The sequence below is a fragment of the Ceratotherium simum genome, chromosome 18, assembly GCF_057802395.1.
Source record: "Ceratotherium simum simum isolate JZ-2026a chromosome 18, ASM5780239v1, whole genome shotgun sequence".
Classification (NCBI taxonomy): domain Eukaryota; kingdom Metazoa; phylum Chordata; class Mammalia; order Perissodactyla; family Rhinocerotidae; genus Ceratotherium; species Ceratotherium simum.
The window spans coordinates 42,313,885-42,334,636 of record NC_141917.1 but is presented as its reverse complement, the minus strand read 5'-3'; the positions used below and the strand labels follow the sequence as shown (position 1 = coordinate 42,334,636).

The 20,752-nt window shown below is 40.2% G+C and overlaps 1 protein-coding gene across 7 annotated transcripts in view; it reads left to right on the top strand.

The window, feature by feature from the left end:
• Positions 1-20,752, top strand: part of PLPP1 (phospholipid phosphatase 1) — a 101,043-nt gene that overhangs the window by 77,071 nt on the left and 3,220 nt on the right. For all 7 annotated transcript variants that reach the window (XM_004422818.3, XM_004422819.3, XM_087443279.1 and 4 more), the window contains one exon: positions 11,825-11,882. In XM_004422818.3, coding sequence (XP_004422875.1) covers positions 11,825-11,882 — 58 coding nt within the window. The remainder of the gene's footprint in view (positions 1-11,824; positions 11,883-20,752) is intronic.

The following is a 20,752-nucleotide window of genomic DNA, read 5'->3' as shown; positions in this document are numbered from 1 at the left end:
ATTAAGATGAAAAAAATCCTTAAGTTTTGATAAATCAACCAGTGCTGTATCTTAAATATTAAAAGGCTCCTAAGTCATATTAACATGTCATCAGCTGATTACTTCATATTGATGCTTTAGAACTCTTGAATTCCACATTACCACCTTTGAAATATGAAAAAAAAACTCTCATAGATATATTAGTGAACACTTTTTCCAGATTAAAATATAATGATAAATCCCATGGATAGAGTGGTAAAGCATGTAAAGAATAAATGTGAACAATACCTTTTTAATAGATGTTAAAAACATATTTCTGTTTAATTAGAAAATAACTATTTTTATTGAGAGGTAGGAAGTGAGTTGAATTTATGAACAGTGAAACAAACCCAATGTATGGGTTTTGTTGGCTAGGAAATCAAAGATAATTGAAATCTGTATTCGTGTGATTCTTAAATAAAGAAAACACAATATTTTTCTGTTTTAAGTAGCTTTTGTAATAAAAAGAGAACAGGAAAACAAGAAGAGCATCAGCGTTCACTTGGATGTGACTGTCTCCAAAAAGTACCCAAACTGTTAATCATAAGTGTATTCCTGCTCGAGCTCAAAATTACTTTTCTTCTCATTCCTCTCCCCTTGCCATTCAAAGTGTGGTGTTCTGCTCTGCCCAGCAGGATGGGCATCTCCTGGGACTTGTCAGACACGCAGAATCTTGCATCCTGCTGCCAGCCTACCCAGTAAACTCTGTTTTGAACAAGATCCCCAGGTGATTTCTCTATACATTAGTTTGAGGAGCAAGCCCTGCTCGGTCTTACGACTTTGCTGTACCAAAATTACACCAGCCTTACCTGGACCAGCTAATTTCCTGACCAGGTCACTGGTCAGTAATGTACTGACCACTAGATTCCTGGATCTTCACTTGACTTCCTTGTAATGCCGTTCTCTATTGAGCAAGCAGACAGAGAAAGCTTGTGTTGCTATGGGATTTTTTTTTTTTTTTTGTGAGGAAGATCAGCTCTGAGCTAACATCCATGCCAATCCTCCTCTTTTTGCTGAGGAAGACTGGCCCTGGGCTAATATCCATGCCCATCTTCCTCTACTTTATATGGGACACCGCCACAGCATGGCCTGACAAGCGGTGCGTTGGTGCGCGCCCGGGATCCGAACCTGGGCCGCCAGCAGCGGAGCGCACGCACTTAACCGCTATGCCACAGGGCCGGGCCCCTGCTATGGGATTTTTAATGTTACTCTTTTGGGAGAGTGAGGTGTGGGAAGACATTAGTTAACATTATCTAATAAACATCACTGTTCATCTATATAGTAAATGAACTTAGATATGTGCACCTGAGAGAGAGATTACAGAATTGGCTAGCCTTTGTCTTTTACGTTTGTGTTATGTTAACCATTATTTTTTCTTATGTAATCTATTGCAACTGCAGTGTTTTGCTTCTGAGGTAATGTTTGGAAATTTATGAAGAAGATGGGCAATTTTCAAGATTTTTGGCTTACTGAAGGATAGAAATGAATGCTTTAAAAACTGAGAAAATCTTCACATAGGCAGTGGAAAGTGGATTCAGACAGTATCTAAAACCTTTTTCCTCATTTGTCATCTCTTGTTCTTTGGTTTTTTGTTTGTTTTGGTTTTGGTTTTTGCCCACTTATATTTGCTTTAAGAGTGCTTTTAAAACTTATATTTTGTTGTAAATAAAAAACAATTGATCTGTCATTTCATTATGGATATCATTTGCTCCACTAATCTGACTGCCTTTGATCATAAAATAAAAAAAGTTTCTGGACATTTTACACACATTATTAAAATGCTTGCAGATACATTGGGAAGATGCCTTAGGTACTTAATGCGTACGCTAACAGCACATGTTGGCAGTGCCCAAAATTTCTGACAGAGGGTGAAAAGAGCAGGGGTATTAGATTGGACCTCCTAATTCTCCTGAACTTGGATGATAAAGTCAGAATTTCTAAGTACTGTAAGGGGAAAACACATCGGAGGGTAAGATGTTAAAATCAGATAACTTATCTCATGTGCTTGCTGTAATGTATTGGCATAGACTAAGCTAAGCATAGCATTTAATTAAATTATAAAATTATGCAGAGAACATATGTTCCTTGTTTTATTTTATGCATTTTATGACTGTCAAAATAGAAGATTGTTAGGGTGTACTTCCTTTGGAGCCACTAAAGTGAAATCTTTTCTTGGTGCATGATGTGGGGGAGGGGCAGGGAAGGTGGATTTGTTTGTGATATTTAAAATATGAAAAGTATAGGGGCCGGCCCCGTGGCTTAGTGGTTAAGTGTGCACGCTCCGCTACTGGCGTCCCGGGTTCGGATCCTGGGCACGCACCAACGCACCACTTATCCAGCCATGCTGAGGCGGCATCCCACATACAGCAACTAGAAGGATGTGCAACTATGACATACAGCTATCTACTGGAGCTTTGGGGAGAAAAAGGGAAAACAAAAAAAGGAGGATTGGCAATAGATGTTAGCTGAGGGCCAGTCTTCCTCAGCAAAAAGAGGAGAATTGGCATGGATGTTAGCTAAGGGCTGATCTTCCTCACACACACAAAAAAAGTATAAAAATTTTATATTTTCTGGGATAACTAAATAAAAACCCATTTATCATTCAAGAGATAAGATTCTATTTTAGCTTGAAAAAAAATATCGAGCATCTGCTTTATGCTTGATAACAGTGCTGGGTGTAGGGATAAAGATGAAAGAAGACGTGATCTCGGTCACGGATGATGGGAGTTTACCAGCAATTTTTCTTTCGTTTTGCTATACCTCCTGAACTTTTATAATGGACATATCTTAATGAATAAAAAAAATTACAGAAATTCCTATTTAACAAGGCTTGTTCCACCCCTACCCAGCTTTCAATGTAATGGAGAAGAAAGTACAGTAATAGATGATTTTATGGTAAGAAGGTTGGTGCTGAGTTAGATGTGTTCATTGAGTGCCATGGGTCTCTTTCCTTCATGGAGAAAGGGTGATAACTTCAACCCAGCTGTTTAAGAAAGGTTTCTTGGAGGAAACAGTGGCTGAATTGACTCTTGTGTAATAATTATCAAAGAAAAGTGGGACGCTCATTCCAGGCAGAGGGACGAATAAACAGAGCAAGAAACAGAGTGTGGAGGCTGGCCCGGTGAGGTAGCGGTTAAGTTCGCATATTCTGCTTTGGCGGCCCGGGGTTCGCTGGTTCGGATCCTGGGCGCGGACCTACTCATTGTTCATCAGGCCATGCTGAGGCTGCGTTCCACATAGAAAAGCTACAGCTCTACAACTATGATACACAAATATGTACTGGGGCTATAAAAAAAAAAAAAAAGAAACTAAAGAGGAGGATTGGCAACAGATGTTAGTGCAGGGCCAATCTTCCTCAAAAAAAAAAAAATGAGATGGGGTGTGTTGGGAATTGTAAGTAGTTTGGTAGCAGATGATGGTTCCGGAGAGATTGGTGGGGCTCATGAAGGGTCTGTTACTCTATGCTCAGCAGTTTGTGCTGGTGAAAGACTTGAAGTAGGAGAGTAACATGGTCATGTTTTGTTTTTGTACTTGTAAAAAATGTTGAGCTTTCCTCCACTTAATTCTAATCTAAATTTACTAAAATGGGCACCTAAATGTTGTATGATAGGAATTGCTATAGCTTTCTTTTAACAGCAAAAAGATGTGAGAATCTAAAGGAGATGTGACTTTTCTGCTTTTCTCCATTGGGTGGAAAGATATCTCTAAGTGAAGTATTGCAGCACTCTGCTAGTACTGTGGTGACACGAGCTCTAGTGATGTCATCTGGTCTAATCTGAAAGGAACCGAGAGTGACCCTTCTGGCCATCTTCCTGTTGGGCTCTAATAATTTTACATCTGTGTGGGCCTCTGCCTAGTCTCTCGCCACTGGCAATGTCTGCTTCAGCTCAGATCTGAAGTTCTGGATGGGTGTAATACTGAAGACACTTTAATTGGTGTCTTGAGCCTCATCCTGCTTGACCCTAGTGACCAAGAGTTAGTGGTGATTTTATGTCTGCATTAGGGTTGGAAGTGGAGTGCACTGGCCAGGTGGGAATAGGCTTTCTTGGCCTTGGTGTTGTCTTTCTGGGGGAGGGCTTAAACTACAAGTCTCAAGATCTTGCCTCTAGCTAGCAATCCTGCCTCTTAAAAAAATAAACACCTTAGAAAGTGATTTAGAACTGTCTCTTCCTTCTGTTTTACTCTGAAATCTTTTATCTTTCATCAAGGGTAGTCTCCTTGTTCGTCGAGTTTTAAAAAGGGGGGTAATAGGCAAGAGATTATTAGTTACATCCTTGTTTAATCCATCACTTGCCCCTTGTTTCCTTTTTAACTGTCTTAGATAGATAAGGTGGCTTTAGTGAGTTGGAGTCTTGATGCACCAAGTCATGAATTTTTCCATCATGCCAAAGGAAACTTGTGACCTCCCTTTCCCTAGCTAGTACATCTACGTATGTTTTACCCTTTCTGCCAGTAACCTTTGTCACAACCTCATCTCTCCTCATCTGTTGTTAGAGTCACAAAGTTTCCCTGCTGAGAGTTTGGAACCATTTCTTCCTCAGTCACACCCACTTCTCCTTCCCTAATCTCAAAGTTCTCAGCAACTTCCTACTTTCTAGATTCCTGCTTTTTGCAAGATTCTTCCATAAACAGAAGACACACGATCATTTGTTTTTAATCATCAAATAGTTCACTAAATCAAGAATTTAAAATACCCTCCACTCATACCAATTATGTCCTACTTTTTCCCGCTTTTTTTTCATTTTTCATGGTCCTGCTAGTTTCTTTCCTTTTAGGTTCATGATCTAATATCTGCAGATATTAGATTGTTTAGTATATGATTCACTGATGTTAGTAGCTATGAAGTGGTATTTGATGCATTAATATTAATGAATAAAATAGAATAGTCACATCTATCTTATTCAGATAGGCATGTCACTTTTATGTATAAAGTGGCTTCGTTAAAATTGACCCCATATAATGTAGCATAGCTTTAAATAGAAATATAATAAAATCATTGTAAAAATAATTCAAGGAATATATGGGTTTTCACTGCTGATGGAATAATTGCTCAATCTCCAGGTGGTTCAAGAAAATAAGATGCATTTACATGATTTTTTGGTGTATTTTGTTTAAATTAAATTTGATTGGGACCACTTTTTATTCCTTGACCATTTATTACCTTCATCTTTGTCTCTATATGCTTTGGGAGGAGAGATACCCTGTGGTTCCTGTATTTCCAGACATTTCTAGAAATTTGATCTCTTTGAATAAATCTCCCCTCTCCAAACACACATAACATGTTTATTGGCTCTGTTACTTGCAATAACCACAGAGTTAATATACTGAATTTCAATGGTATTAAATTATGTGCATATATTTTTATTGGAAACACAACTTGTGATATATAAAAATACTTATAAATGTCAAAACATTTCATTGAGAGATTTGAGAACGGGCTTCCAGGGCCTGAGTCACTGCTGGGTTCTGGGCATGAGTTTGTAGGTAGGGAGCTGCGTTTGTACTCCAAGTAGTGGCTCACTCAGCTGAGCAACACTCAGGGAAACTATTGCTCAGGAAGAGGAGTTTGGGGGTGTGTGTTTGTGTATATGTGTATATGTTAAGTGAGGAAGAGGTCTGTAGGAAATTTGTAGCAGGCATATCAATAATATTTTGCTTACCTTTAAAAAATATTTTCATATGTATCATCCCTGTAATAACAGGTTGTGTTTCCAATATTATCACTATAAAGTCTGCAAGTTTTTTTAACCCCCATTTGATATCTGTTCCCAGAGCCACTGTGTGTATCCTTTCAGTTGGTTTTCTATGTATTTTTATATTAAATGTGAAATTGTATAGTTTTATGTGGTTTAAATAAATGTCACATTTCTAAGGATGTCCTGGAGATAATTTTTTGTCAGTTCACGTAGAGTTATTTAATTCATTTTAGCTAACTTACGGTATTCAGAAGAACAGTGACCGAACCGTCTTCTCAGGTCCTTGAGTTGCCAGCGGTATTGCAGCAGATATCTTTGTGCTCGTACACATGTGTGTTTCTCTAGGATAGATGCCTTGGAGTGGAATTACTGGGTCAAAAAATATGTTGTTTGTACATATAGATAGAGATTGCCAGACCACCCTCTGAAAAGTGTATGCTTATATCAGTGCAGGATGAAGGTACCCATTTTCCCCGTTCGTCACCTATTTGATTCCTCAAGTATCTTAGATGTGAGATGTTTTTAGATAATAACCTGATATCTCATTGCTTAAGCATTTAGCATAGTTATTGGTTGTAAAATCCTTTTGAAATAAAGTAGGACTGATACTTGGGAAATTGTTCACTAAAGGTCATTCCTTATATGTGTATTTATATGGGACATATTTTTTATTTTTTTGTGAGGAAGACCAGTCCTGAGCTAACATCCGATGCCAATCCTCCTCTTTTTTGTTGAGGAAGACTGGCCCTGGGCTAACATCTGTGCCCATCTTCCTCTACTTTATATGGGACGCCACCGCAGCATGGCTTAACAAGTGGTGCGTCGCTCCGTGCCCGGGATCTGAACCGGCGAACCCCGGGCCGCCGCAGCGGAGCATGTGCACTTAACCGCTTGTGCCACCAGGCTGGCCTCCATATATGGGATATATTTTAACTTCTTTAGAGGATCAGTCCATATTTAAAGATTATCACAGAAGGGAAACTTATCATGTCCCTCAAGTTAATTTGCTGTTGTGTAAACTTAATAAAGAAATAACATTTGGAGAAAATGCCTCATGTTGCAGTTTGACTTCCTTTTATTTGACCTTTAGAGTAGACAAAGGACAAATTAGTATTCTCTTAAAATGATTATTTACACATTGACGACATTTGTTTTTTCACAGATTGTGTAAGTTTTTCTTTGTGTATTTCGTTCACATGTGTGGCCATGTATAAGCTGTGACTCCTGTTCTTTCTGATGGGTGCTTCCTGCCCGGAGATGGCAGAATTAACTTTGCTGCTGAGTTTGCTTGCTATTCACGGGAGTGGAATTATGGCATGGTGGGAAAGAGTTAGGAAGACTCAGATCTGAGCCTAAAAGAGATGTGAATTTTGAGGAAGTTACTGAACCTCTGGGAGGTTCTATTTCTCTATGTGTAAAATAGGATTGACAGTCTCTACCATAGGAGTTTTTGTAAAGAGTGGAAATACTGTGTTTTAAGTACGTGCACATAGAAGGTACTCAGTGGCTTGTAACCATTAACAGTCTTTTGACAACGTTTCTGCTTTGGAATGCTTTAGGAATCAACTTCAGGATGATTTTTAGGGGAAAAAAGGAAGTTCTCATTTGCAGCAGAGCCAACTTTGACATGCCCAGTGAGTACTGGGTGGAATAGTAATAATTGGAAACATCTGTGAGCATTGGCCACTGTATAATTAAAAAGAACTATTTTTGCCTAACCGTTGTGTCTCTTGGTAAAGTAATTGATTTTAGATAACATTTTATTAGTCCTGTTTAAAAAAAGCCTGCTTCCGTTTCTGGCAATATGGACTAGAAATGCTTAGATACAGTTCAACTAAACGTGCTAGATAATATATTACACAGATGCATATGCACATGTTTGTATGTATTATATACTAAAATATATATGTCTTAAAACACATATAAATCTTTAAAATAAATAGCTGAGCTGGTGGGAGAGTAAAGGAATTTTTGTGAGGCTGAGGTCAGTTAATGCTATAGATCTGACGTGTGCCCTGAAAGTATGTGTCAATTCCTGGTAGCCTAGAGCCTGAGTCTTGACAGGCTCTGAACATGGGCACAGGGGGTAAAGGCTGAGGCCGGAGCAGAGTAAAAAGACAGATGGATGTCTCATGGATAATGTAAAGACTTCCCAAAGGGCAACATCCTCCCAGGGAGAACTATCAAAAAGAGTTCTTAACCACAATACCATAGTCATACTGTTCTCGGCCAGAATTCATACTATGTGGCTTAAAAAAAAAAAAAAGAAGTTTAAAGTGGATTGGTAGTGAACCCAGCAGAAGAGAACACATATCTTCTCTGGAAGAACTATCTTTAAACCAAGGCCTCTAAGATTCCCCACAGGAAGAGACCCAAGGACATGAGCTCATATTCGAATATAAGTGAATGTACCCAGAAACAAGCTACCCTAAGTGAGAGTCAGCAGATACAACAAACTACATAAACTCGCAAAGACTGCAGATACTAGATACCATATAGAACATAAAATCAGTATGACGTCTACGGTATAGAAGTAAATAAGAAGAGATTGAGAATATGATGTAGGATGATGAGAATCAAAATTGATCAGATAGATTTGAAAAAGAACCAGAGAGATCTTCTATAAATGATACATCTATAGTAATTTAAATTAAAAAAATAGACTGATTAAGTAGATTGGACACAGCGAAAGGGAGGACTGAAGTGGAAGATAGATCTGAAGAGACCAAGATTAAAAACACAAAAGAAAGGTTAAGTGATATGGAGGGATAGAATGAAAATGTCTAACATGTTAAATCAGAATCCCAGAAAAAGATAATAGGATGGAGGATACATAATATTCAAAGATATTATAATGACTGAGCCCTATCCCAAATTGGTCAAGTATACAAATCCTCAAACGTAGGAAGTTCAACGAATACTTAATCAGATAAATAAAAGGAGTACGTGATTAGTGAAACTGCAGAATATTGAAGACTTTGTGGAGGAGGGAAGAGCGATGATAGAGAAGAGACACATAACCCAGAAAGGAATTGTAGGCAGATGGCTTATATTTTAACAGCAAAAGTAAATGCCAGACGATAGTATAATGATATCCTCAAAGAGATCAGAAAAAAATCAACCTACAATTCTATACTCAGGAAAACCATCATTCAAGAATGAATGCAAGACAAATTTTGAAAGACATTGTCAAACTAAAAGACTAGCTAAAGGTGTAACTGTTTTGTGCTTTTTAAGTGTGGGGAGTGGGGAGGAGGAAGGGAAGAAAGTCGGGTGGTAGGAGAAGAACAGCAAGATGTTATTTATTTGTGATTTAACCTCCTCATGAGCCTCAAAATACTTATTAGTAAATTCCCTTTTAAAAAATTAAGAAAGGCTTTATGTGAGTTGATTGCCTCTGATGACTGATAAAGGCTGGATCTGGTTGTCTTCGCAGTGTATAAGGCTGAACATTGATGTGGATGTTGGAATAGAGATGGAAGGATGAGGAATTGAGTGGGTACTCACAGACACTGGGGGTGGGGGGCGGGGTGGATGGCTATGAATACTCTTAAGGCTATAATGTTGGGGTTCAGGCCAAGTTTCATGAGCTCTCCAGGAGAAAGGGATGCTTTGGCTGACAAATGTAAGAAAAAAAAAATCAGCCTAAATTTGCCATTTGGAATAGAATCCCATTCATAGTAGGTTACACAGTCAAGACCAGTCTACTTGCTCATTGTTTAATAGACCGTGCCCCAGAGTTAGTGAAAACAACTGCATTTCACAATATGTTTTTATCTCTGTAAATTTTCTTTCTGAAAAGACTTTCCTAAGCTTTGATGGAAAGCTGGCTTAAATTGTTATGGTATCTATCTGCCTTCATCAGAGGGGCTACAATGAAGAGAGATGTTAGTCTAGGGCTGGTTAAAATCTAAGAACAGGGCAGGGTTTTTAGGTCAGGGCCAAAATCTTAAACATTTCAGTTGAGGTCAGGATGATGAAAACACTGCATTTCAACTACTCTTTGTGTTATATTAAACTATCCATACAATTATTTGTTCATTTGTTAATTATGGACATAATAAGATGCTTTTAAGAGCTATATCTCCTAGAGACTCCAATAAAGAGTTAGTTTTGTATGGAATATGAAGATAATTTGAAGTTATATTTTTGGTGTTTTATTCTGTTTTCTTTTTCTTTTTTTATTTATTTTTATAATTTTATTTATTTTTCCCCTCAAAGCCCCAGTAGATAGTTGTATGTCATAGCTGCACATCCTTCTAGTTGCTGTATGTGGGACGCGGCCTCAGCATGGCCGGAGAAGCGGTGCGTTGGTGCACGCCCGGGATCCGAACCCGGGCCGCCAGTAGCGGAGCGCGTGCACTTAACTGCTAAGCCACGGGGCCAGCCCTCTGTTTTCTTTTTAATAGAAATAAAAGTCCATATTACCATGATCTGTTTGATAACTTACTGTGGGTGAAGACTTAGAGACTGAGGTCGAATAGAGTTCTCCCTTTATGTTTTTAATCTCTGTCTGTTGAAGTCAGAGCTGGACTTCAGCTGATTCTCTACTGAATAAAATACCTGTTTGTGGATTCAGAATAAAAAATGGAAAGCATTTTGTTTTCAACTAATGAAATCACCCTGTGACTGCATTAGAGCTGTTCGAAACTATTATATGAGTTTGGAATTTATAATTTTGTGGCAAAAGGTACAGTGAATACTCTGAACGTGAAGTTTTAGTGAAACTTGCTTGGCTTTGAGAACATTTCTGTGATCATGGTCATGTTGGCTTGATGGGATTTGACAGTCCTTGAAATTGGCTTTTATTAACTTGTAGGCTCTTCAGTATAACTTCTGAAACTAACTATAAAATGTACAGAACTCTGCTCTAATTATCTAAAATAAGGATTTGTATTGATCAATTCTTTACGGCCTAATAGTTGGTAAGGCCAGAAGTGCTTTATTTTTCTTGTTTTACATAGATAAAACCCAGGATAATTATCAGGTTTAATTACATAATTCCTGGTTGGCACAAGGAGTTAGAATATTCTCTTTCATAGGAATGTATCTGATTACAAAAAAGACTATCATAATTCTTGGTAGAATCATCATCAATATATGCTTAAGAAATCTCCACTCTCCCACCTACCCTCAGTTGCTGAACAAACACACATGACTTTCTGATACGTTTTAGGAGTCTTTTCTCCTCTCTGAATCCAGGGAACCAAATTCCTTTTGAACCAAGCAGGGCATAATAAATAAAACACTTAAGAGCCTGTCCCTCTTAAGTTTTGTTCTTATTCATATGTAGGGAAAACAGTCAGGAGAAGCATTCTGATTATTTGCATGATACATCTTTTGCATGGCGCACTTTTACTGTATCAATATACTTGCCTTTTCTGCATCAGTTGCTAATACTATGTAAGCAGAACTTAGACCATCAATGTTAGTGAGCTTTCTTTTTCCAAAGTGCCATAAAATTAAATTTTGTAAGCATTCTGTCATTTTTAGGTAGGATGGTGATACTCAGATGTTTATAGAATATAATATTGAAAGAGAGGATTCATCTGGTACAGGACTGTCAGTACACAATTTTAAATAAATACCAAACAAAGCACTTAATCTGGTGGGGAATCTAAGGCAAGATGTGTGCCCATTTAAAATGTTAAAATATCACTATTTTAAATTTTTAAAATTGATATTTTACTTTTTAAAAAGTAGTCAACTTCTGAGTGTTTCAAAGTGGGTATTACTGTTATTCAGGGGCAAACCCTTCAAGTGGAAAATAAAACTTAAATCATGGTCACATAAGTTTATATGTAATAAGGTCAGGCCATTTATGCCAGTCATGGCTTGTCAAGTACTACTTTAGAAATGCTTGGCAAGTTTGTTCTCAATGACTCATTACCCATCCTGAAAGCGTCAATAAAATGTCACTGTATAGGAATCAGACCTCAGACCCTCCTAGGACTCTCTAATATTCCTGTCCTGTTACCCTACCCGCCCTCCTGATTCCTCAAGGTGAGAGGAGGGAGCTGTGTGCACTGGGGAGGTAGGGAGATTTATGAAAGCAAGATATTCTCCACCTCTAGGAGAGAAAATTAACTTTTCTCTTTTTTCTCTTCTAGATTGTCCTTTTACTCAGGCCACTCCTCATTCTCCATGTACTGCATGCTGTTCGTGGCAGTAAGTACTTTGTGTCTGTTGATGGAGGGTTATGTGCTGCGTGCAATATGTGTGTTCAGTCTTGATGTCCTCTCCTTTGTGGCCGCCTCCAACACTCTGTTCTCATCTGCTTAGCTTCTCAGTCAACTGGACTCCATTGCTGGCGGCAGTAAGTTCAGAGGAATGGATGCCTGCTCTTCTGCCGAAGCCAGTTACAATTGTTTGAAAGTGTTTTTGTCCTTCATTTAGAAGTAGCAAACAGGCACATTGTATATGCATTGGGAACCTTCAGGATAATAGGGAGTCTTTACTTTTGAAGTAGGGTTTTTTTTTGACAGTGGTAGAAACCTAAACAGTTAATCAGCAAGTCTGCAAGCATGGTGCTAAGAATTAGTTGATGTGTGCCCTTACTTTGGGACATATTTTCTGAAGAGGTTTTCTGGAACATACAAAGAGCTTCTGTGTAATCACAGCAGGTCAGTGATCTGAAATACCAGGCCACGGTGATGCTGCTGCCTGATAACCTCACCCTAACCAGGCGCCCCAGCATCGTCTGCTCAGGCTGGGCGCGGAACAGCCTGACTTCTCTCCTCCTGGGGGCTGCTGGGGCGAGAAGTTGAGTTTTGATTATTGGACGTGAAGGCAGCTGTCGTTGCTCCTATTTGAGCAGGTTTGATCGTCCTTCCACTTTCTGAAACATTTCCCAGACTGCTTTCCATGGGACTAGAAAGGTTTCAGCTTCTGGGAGAGCTAGTTGCTTGGGAAGGAGCTTGTCATCTATACAATTTCCAGGTCCAATTCTAATTGTTAACCCGTACAGCAGCATGGCAGTTTGCACGCGCATTATGCAGCGTCGACATTGAAGAGTTAGGAAAGATTTGTACCCACATTTTGCATATCAAACTAGAGATCAGTGTGTATCAAGAGTAACTAATGGAAGATCAGGCTTGAGGGCACATTCAAGGGGTCTTTAAAGGTCAGTTTAATTGACTTTTATTTTTTATGTCTTCTCTGTGGAGTCTATGTATAAAATTACCAGAATTTGGTGGGGAAAGAAGAGGGGGGAGAAAATCTCTACCTTAACAGATCAGCTATAATTTTTGCCTTAATTTTCTTTATAAGTGGATTTTTGTATAGTTGTGCTGTGTAAATTTGCTGTTTCCTGTTTTTTTCCCCCTTGGATCACAGTAAGTGCTATATGAGTATTTAATGCTTAGATTAAAAATCCATGATGTGTAATATTAAGAGTAGACTGCTGGGAGTTAATGGGTTTCATGTAGAGAGAATTTAAAATCAGTTTTACCAGAATCTTGCTTTTATTTGAAAAACCAAATTCCAAAAGCTAAAAGAATGTAAAAATTGCAGTTGTGTTATATGAAATTCAAACCCACAACTTCAAGACCATTACAATAGAGCTAATTTTTGGCTTCGTCAACATTTCTGGAAATTGTAAGGCTTTCATCTTTTTTTTTTTAATTTTTATTTATTTATTTTTTTCCCCCAAAGCCCCAGTAGATAGTTGTATGTCATAGTTGCACAGCCTTCTAGTTGCTGTGTGTGGGACGCGGCCTCAGCATGGCCAGAGAAGCGGTGCCTCAGTGCACACCCGGGATCCGAACCCGGGCCGCCAGCACTGGAGCGCGCGCACTTAACCGCTAAGCCACGGGGCCGGCCCCGCAAGGCTTTCATCTTATGTTAATTTAATTTTGTGAGGAAGCAACAGGATACCAATTCAGCAGAATTTAGGGCTTCCTTTTGAAAACACATACCCAAATGTTTCTGAAAATGTGCCATGGGAAATGTGACTTATTTGCAGGTAGTAAGAACAAATATTATTCTAATATCCTCTGTTCATTTATCTTACTAGGAAAAGTTAACATTCTTTCTCTAAGGAGCCACCGTACTTGTTTCTTTTTATTTTTTTTATTTTTTATTTATTTTTTATTTTTTGTGAGGAAGCTCAGCCCTGAGCTAACATCTGCCAATCCTCCTCTTTGCGCTGAGGAAGACTGGCCCTGGGCTAACATCCATGCCCATCTTCCTCCACTTATATGGGACGCCTGCCACAGCATGGCCTGACAAGCGGTGCATCAGTGCACGCCCGGGATCCGAACCGGCGAACCCCAGGCCACCGCAGCGGAGCGCGTGCACTTAACCGCTTGCGCCACCGGGCTGGCCCCTTGTTTCTTTTTAAATACGGCATGGGGGACTGGGGGAGAAGGGGAGGCAATGGCTAATTAATATCCTGAGAACTTTCCCTAAAGCGCACGTTTGTGACTACACTGGACAGCTTTTGAATGTTTGGACACATTTTGTATACCCCAGAGCCAGACTTCACCAAGGCAGCTTTTGTGGTTTGCTAGTCACTCACGTGTGTGTGGCAGTATCTTTAAAGTCCTCCTTTATGGGAGAGACCTAAGAATCTGAGGTTTGGTTGACACTGATGATTTGCATTTACACTACTTTAAGTTTGGACTCTTTCTGATAACCCCCCATGAGGCAGGTGAGGAGGGATGACTGCCACCCTTTTACAGGTGGGGAAATAGGGGTTTGGGGAGGCGGCCGGTAGGGTCTGTAAGCTCTCTAGTGGTCTCTTGTTACTCAGGCTCCCTTGCTTTGTTGACTGATTACTTGATCTGAACCCTAGGCCAGTTATTTTGAAGGAGTCAGGTGATGCAGATCTCTGGAAGTAAAATCGTGACTGACACACAACTTTGACCCACTGTTTTTAATTTTAAAGAATTTGCTCAGATGTATCATATTCTATATCTTAGAATTTTTTGCTCTTCTTCTTTGCTCCCTTGACCCTTCTCAAAACATCTGTATATTTGATCAAATAGAGACTTGTACTGAGGGCTCTTTTGTGAAATATGAAATTAATGTATAGAGGGTCTCAATGGTAGGCCTGCTCTGTGGACACCCAGGAGCATACGAGGAGGCAAATTGAGGATGTAAGCAGAGGGAAAATTACCTGGACTGTAGTTTGGTAACTGGGTCAGTATAAGCTATTTAGATGTAAAGTTATAATGGAAAAACAAGTTCAGATAAATAGGTTTGTCATAGACCAACGCCTTTCTGGAGAAGAAAGCAGGCCAGAGCAACCATGCACTGCATTTCACTGACTATAAGCAGTGGAAATATTTACTTGATGTGGATGTAGGCCCCAGCTTTTATTTCAGCCCCTGAATACACAGATGTCTTCTTGCTTTCCAGCTTTCACATTTATGTACACTTCACCATCACCCCCCCGCCCCCCGAAGAAAATTCCTTATGCCATGACTCACCTTGTTTCCCTAGGCATCTTGGCATCATGGGTTAGTCCCAAATTTGGGTGGAGAGGTAAAGTCATTTAAATTCTCTCTGAAGACAGCCTTTGATAGCCAAAACTAACCTGTCAAGAATTCCTGACACCCAGAAATTAACTTCTAGTTAAAAATATCTCTTAAAGAAAATACCGTAACCATTATTGTTCTCCTCTGGCGGGCAGCCCAGCCCTGCACACTCACAGTGCCAGGAGTGTCAGCCCCCGTGAAAACCACCTAGGCTGGTGAGAGCACAGGGCAGGGCTTCTTTACACATACATAGCCAGTTTATGTGCTTAGTGACTCCCCTTGAACTTGGCTGAATGCCAGAGATTCCAAATTTACTTGACTGTTCAGGGAAAGAGCCATGGTATGAGACTGTCCTTTTTTCAGTACAGTGAGGAATATACTACAACACTTGAACCAGCACCGTCCTATTCAGGCTGAAACCCCAGGTGGTTTATATCACTGCCTGTTATGAAATTCCTGTGTAAATTACTGTTGTGGGGGCCCGAGTACCTCTCAGTGTCTTTGCTTCAGCTAGACTCCCCTCCCTACCACAGGCCTCGTATCTGGGCCTTGCCCCCTCCTCTGTGTTGGACAGTGCTCCCTGCCATCTCAGTCTTACTCAGACTCTTTGACACCACCCAGTTTCCTCAGGATTTGTGCAATCACTCATCTGGCATTGACCATGTACCTGCCCAGCCTTGTTGATATTTCATGAAGATGTTTCCCTAAGTGTGGATTAATGCTGAGCATTGGGCAAATGAACAACTCATGGCCCATAAACTACATAAATCCTGCCTAATTTTAAGGTAGGATTCGAGATCTGAATTTAGGAACTCTGAATCCTAAAGATGGTAAAATTGAAGCCTAGAGAAGACTAAACTGAGGCCTGCCTGATAGTGTTCTCCTGGCCAGATCTGTCATCAGATGTAGGTGGAACAATACACTGGTTTGCCTGGCTTGGTCTTAGAAGCAGTGTTTCAAAATAAGTCCACCAAGGTATGTTCTTTGTGTTGACCATACTATGGTTAGTCTAGTTCAGGGCCTGGCAGATTTTTTCAGTAAAAAGTCAGATAATATTGAGGCTTTGTAGGCCACGTACCGTCTCAGTTGCATATTCTTATGTAAACACTTTAAAAGTATGAAAACCCTTCTTAGCTCACAAGTAACCCCTTGACGCTAGTTGAAAGTGAAAAAAAAAACTCCTATTTTTAAGAATAGAGTATTAAGAGACTTTATGAGACAATAGCATTTTGCAGTTAAGTGTTACAGGGTCAGTCAAGGAAAGGCAAAATAAAAATAAACCAGCTTCAAAAAATATCTTGTTTAACAATCAGATTTTAAAGGTGAGATAGTACAATTAGCTCCTTTAATGGAAGCTAAATGTTTTTTCAGAAATTTTGGGCAAAAAGGTTATATCCTACCCTTTGATGATAGTAATGAGAGAATGCCAAAGCAGTGTCATAGACATTGAATTTACTTATTTAAAGAAAAAAGTTGGGCCGGCCCGGTGGCATAGTGGTTAAGTTCGCGTGCTCTGCTTCGGTAGCCTGAGATTTGCCGGTTTGGATCCCGGGTGCAGACCTACGTTTATCAAGCCATGCTGTGGCGGCATCCCATATAAAGTAGAGGAAGATGGGCATGGATGTTAGCCCAGGGCCAATCTTCCTCAACAAAAAAGAGGAGGATTAGCAACAGATGTTAGCTCAGGGCTCATCTTCCTCACACACACACACACACACACACACACACACACACACACAAAGTATATATCATTATTTTTTACAGAAAAGGAAAAATGTGTACACCTAATTTTTTTCCAATGTCACCCTGTGCAATGAAAAGTCCTATTTGACCAGGTCTTCTTTGTCTACCCCATAAAGCTATTGTGAGGCTCTTCATAAAGTGATCCACAAGTGTTATATAAAGGTTAGGAGGCAGGCTTCTCTGCATTTGGCAGTGAAGCATTTGCTGCCTGCATGGTGGAGCTTCTTCCTACAAGGCTCCTCCTCTGTGGGCTAGAATGTCTGGTTATTTTGAGCAAATTGACCCCTTCTGTCCTTATTGCTTTAAGGAATAAGACATTGCCTTTATGAATCTCTAGTAATATCCCAGCTAAGAAGCTTTTATTTCTTTAAAAATATTGGACATACTAGCTTATTTCCAACCCATTTTCAGTAGAAGGTTTTACTTTGCTTCTATCGAAGAGAGATTGGATACCTGACCCTGCACTGAGCAGTAAGATTTACCTGGGGTTTTCCTGACCAGAAGCCCTACCTTGAACAGTGGCTCAGAAAGCTAACCCTTGCTGTTTGCTCTTCTTGGAGGCAAAAACTACGCCTGGGACCTTCCTTTTCTCAAGGGCCAGTAGTGATGCCTAGTTTCAAAGAGGGGCATTCCTAGATGACACTGGTGGATCCTAAGGTGAATTCTCAAACTAGTTTCTGCTTTCTAAAACCGGGCTATGCACGATCAGTGGTTGTATTTGATTTGCTGAGCTCTTGATTTGAATCCCTGTCTGGTCAGGTTCAAACATAGCTTCTCCTACTAAGACAGGGAGGAATAGAGATGGGCTGTACTGTGGTTTCCTTTTGAGGCCTTGAGGTGACTCCCTCTCCATATCACATCCTCCTGTGGTATTTGTCTATCCTGCCCCTTTTAATAGATGAAAATTGGGGGAGGGAGTAGTATAAAGGTTAGTGAAGTGTATACTGTATCTTTGTTTTTCCTATTAACTCTTCTTCATTCCCAATTTGTGTCTCCTGGAAACCACATGCCTCTTGCCTTTTCCTGTATGTTACAGCAGGATGACACTAGTGGCAGGCTCAGTTTATAAACATGATTCTTTTCTTAAATATTTCAGGACAGTGTTCAAATTTGTGGGCAGAGATAGGCAGAGGAGATAGTCCTTTCTAAGCAAAGCCTTTTTGGTCTGGGCAGTTAACTGGGCATTCTCTCCCATCCATTCTCTGTCCTGGGCTAACCCTTGTGTTAATTTCCCTTGTTCCTCCTCTTAAAAACTGTTAGCTCTGCAAATCCCCCAATTTACATCCCTGGATTAGGCCCTCTTTTCTACCTGCCTCTTGACCTCAACCAGGAAGTCTGCTGCTGACTGGAGTTTTGTGGATTGCTCTAGTTACAAAACCCTCTTTGCCATGATTGGAGCCCTGCCAGAAGAATTTGTTTTCATCCTTGTTCCCTTTCATTTGTTTTCCTTGTTCCCTTTGCTGTCCTGCACTGGGATTTCATGAAGCCTGCAGTATCAAGGTGTAAAGCTTTTGTCTCTCTCTGTGGAGCTGCAGTTTATTGCTTCTGTTCTGCCTTTTCCAGCCTGTCTCTTATTTCTAGTTGTGAACTTTCTACTTTGGAGCTTCCTTCACCAGAAAGTTGATGTTAGGATTGGGGGAGGGATCCAGAGGCTAGAATCTTTCACCAAGCATTATCTCCTCCCTCTCCTTCCCACCCGCAGCTGACTGAAAAAAACCATTGGACAAGTCAGTTAGGCCAAACTGAAGCATGTTCAGAGAAGAATCTAACAATGGGCCCGAGGAGAGTGATAGATAGATAGATAGATAAGCCATTTGGTTTAGGGACTCACACTCTTGTGCTGTTTGTAGAAAAAAGTCATGGAAGTAAATCCCATGCCCAGTGCCACAGTTCTCTTGTAATGGTGCCTTTAGTGGACATTCAGTATGTTTGCTCTGATGGGATTTTATTTTTCTAACTTTTTCTCACTGTTTGAACCCAGGTGTATAAACAGACTGTTTTCCTTCTCAATCGAAGGAAGTACTTATAAAAAGTAAAACTCTTCATCATTTGAATCAGAGAAATCCAAATTAAAAAACAAAACAGGATTTTGGTTAAACACAGAGGAGGCTGTTAATTAGCTTTTTTATCTTTTGGTTGTAAACAGCTGACTCACTTTAGACCTCCTAGAGGAAACGATGGTTTATAGTAAAGATACACGTGGATCAGGACTAGCACACTGCCAGGAACTGAACTTTCTCCATGTGTCTCCATTGGCTACCTGGGTTTTCAGCGTGGCTGCCACTCTGCTCCATTCTTTTCTCTACCAAATTGCTTGCTCTCCTTGCCTAAACATAGCTTTTGCTTCCTCGTAACTTTAGTTTGCAAGTAGCCGGTCATGTATCCATTAGGTCCCCTTTCTACAACTTTTGAAAAGAGAGAACTCCTTCATACTTCCAATATAAATTCCAGGGAGAAAATACAGCCCAGCAGATCTCTGGGTCAGGCCTGTCATAAGTCATCTTGTCAGTGTCCTCCCAGAAGAGAAGCCAGGGTTATGTGATCCAAACAGGGCTCCCCTTCAATTGTGTCTGTGGATGGGCAGTTTCCCCCAGAAGGGAACTCTGAAAGTTGTAGACACTGCTGCTGAGCCTGTCTGGTACCATATACAACACTGGATATGGAGTTCTGGAAGTTCTTCTAAATCTTGAGCTAAGCCACCAGGTGCCTTACCTTGAATGGGTTTAGTGCATATATGATTAACATATGCCTGTGTGGGGAGAGGGGAAGAGTGGAGGTGGCAAAGGCAGGGACCTACAGAGCCTTTTTTTTTTTTAATTGATGTTTTAATAGTTTATAACATTGTGAAATTTTGGGTTGTACGTTTTTGTCCATCACCATATACGTGTCTCCCTTTACCCCTTGTGCCCACGCCCCACCGTTAACCACAGTACAGTTTTCTCTGTCCATGTGTTGGTTTATATTCCACATATGAGTGAGATCATACAGACTCATACAGTGTTTGTCTTTCTCTTTTACAGAACCTTTTTATTATTAGCTCTGGCATTAAAGCATGAGCTCTGTCGCTGTATCTAGTTCTAATAGGACAATGCTGAGAGTCTTCAGATATTCAGTTTCTCTGATGCAGTTAGGGAAAGATGGAGGATCAGAGACTTCTTTTTAAAGGAACACATACTTTCCTCTCCCTTCTTAAAGGACAAGGAATATAATAAAGTTATAAACCCACGAAGTCAAAGAATGGAAAAGGAGACCAATAAGTAAGAACTAACGATTTTGGAGAGGGTGGAAGCTTGAAAGAAAGATTGGCACTGCAGAACCTGAGAAAGGCTAAGGAAATGGAGCCACAAGAAAGACAGCATTGTGTGCTTTGTTGTACCTGCTTATATAGGAAATACTTTTGACCGGCCACATGAGAGGGGAGTTGTCAAAGTACAGAGTTCTGGGCATGTCAGCTGTGGAATTCAGGTGACCCAAGGTCCAAGAAACTCAGTGTGTTTACCTCCTTGGGGTCTACTGAAATGGAAGAGTCTTCACAGGGAAGAGCAGGGCTGTAGGTAGTGCCTGGCCTTCGCAGAGCTACATTGAATACCTTGGACCCAAGGAAACAGAGAACAGGCAAATAGGAAGCACACTCAATTAGTCAACGTCACCTAGAGGTGAGAATTGTTCTGTGACCACAGCCTGCACTCAAGCCATGGCCATTAGTCACCAGAAGAGCCAGAGCCTAGAGCGGAGTGTAAGGTTAGGTGTATAGTCACGATTGGGGAATTTCAGAACCCCCTCAGGGTGAAATAATCTCTGAGTCCACACAGATGG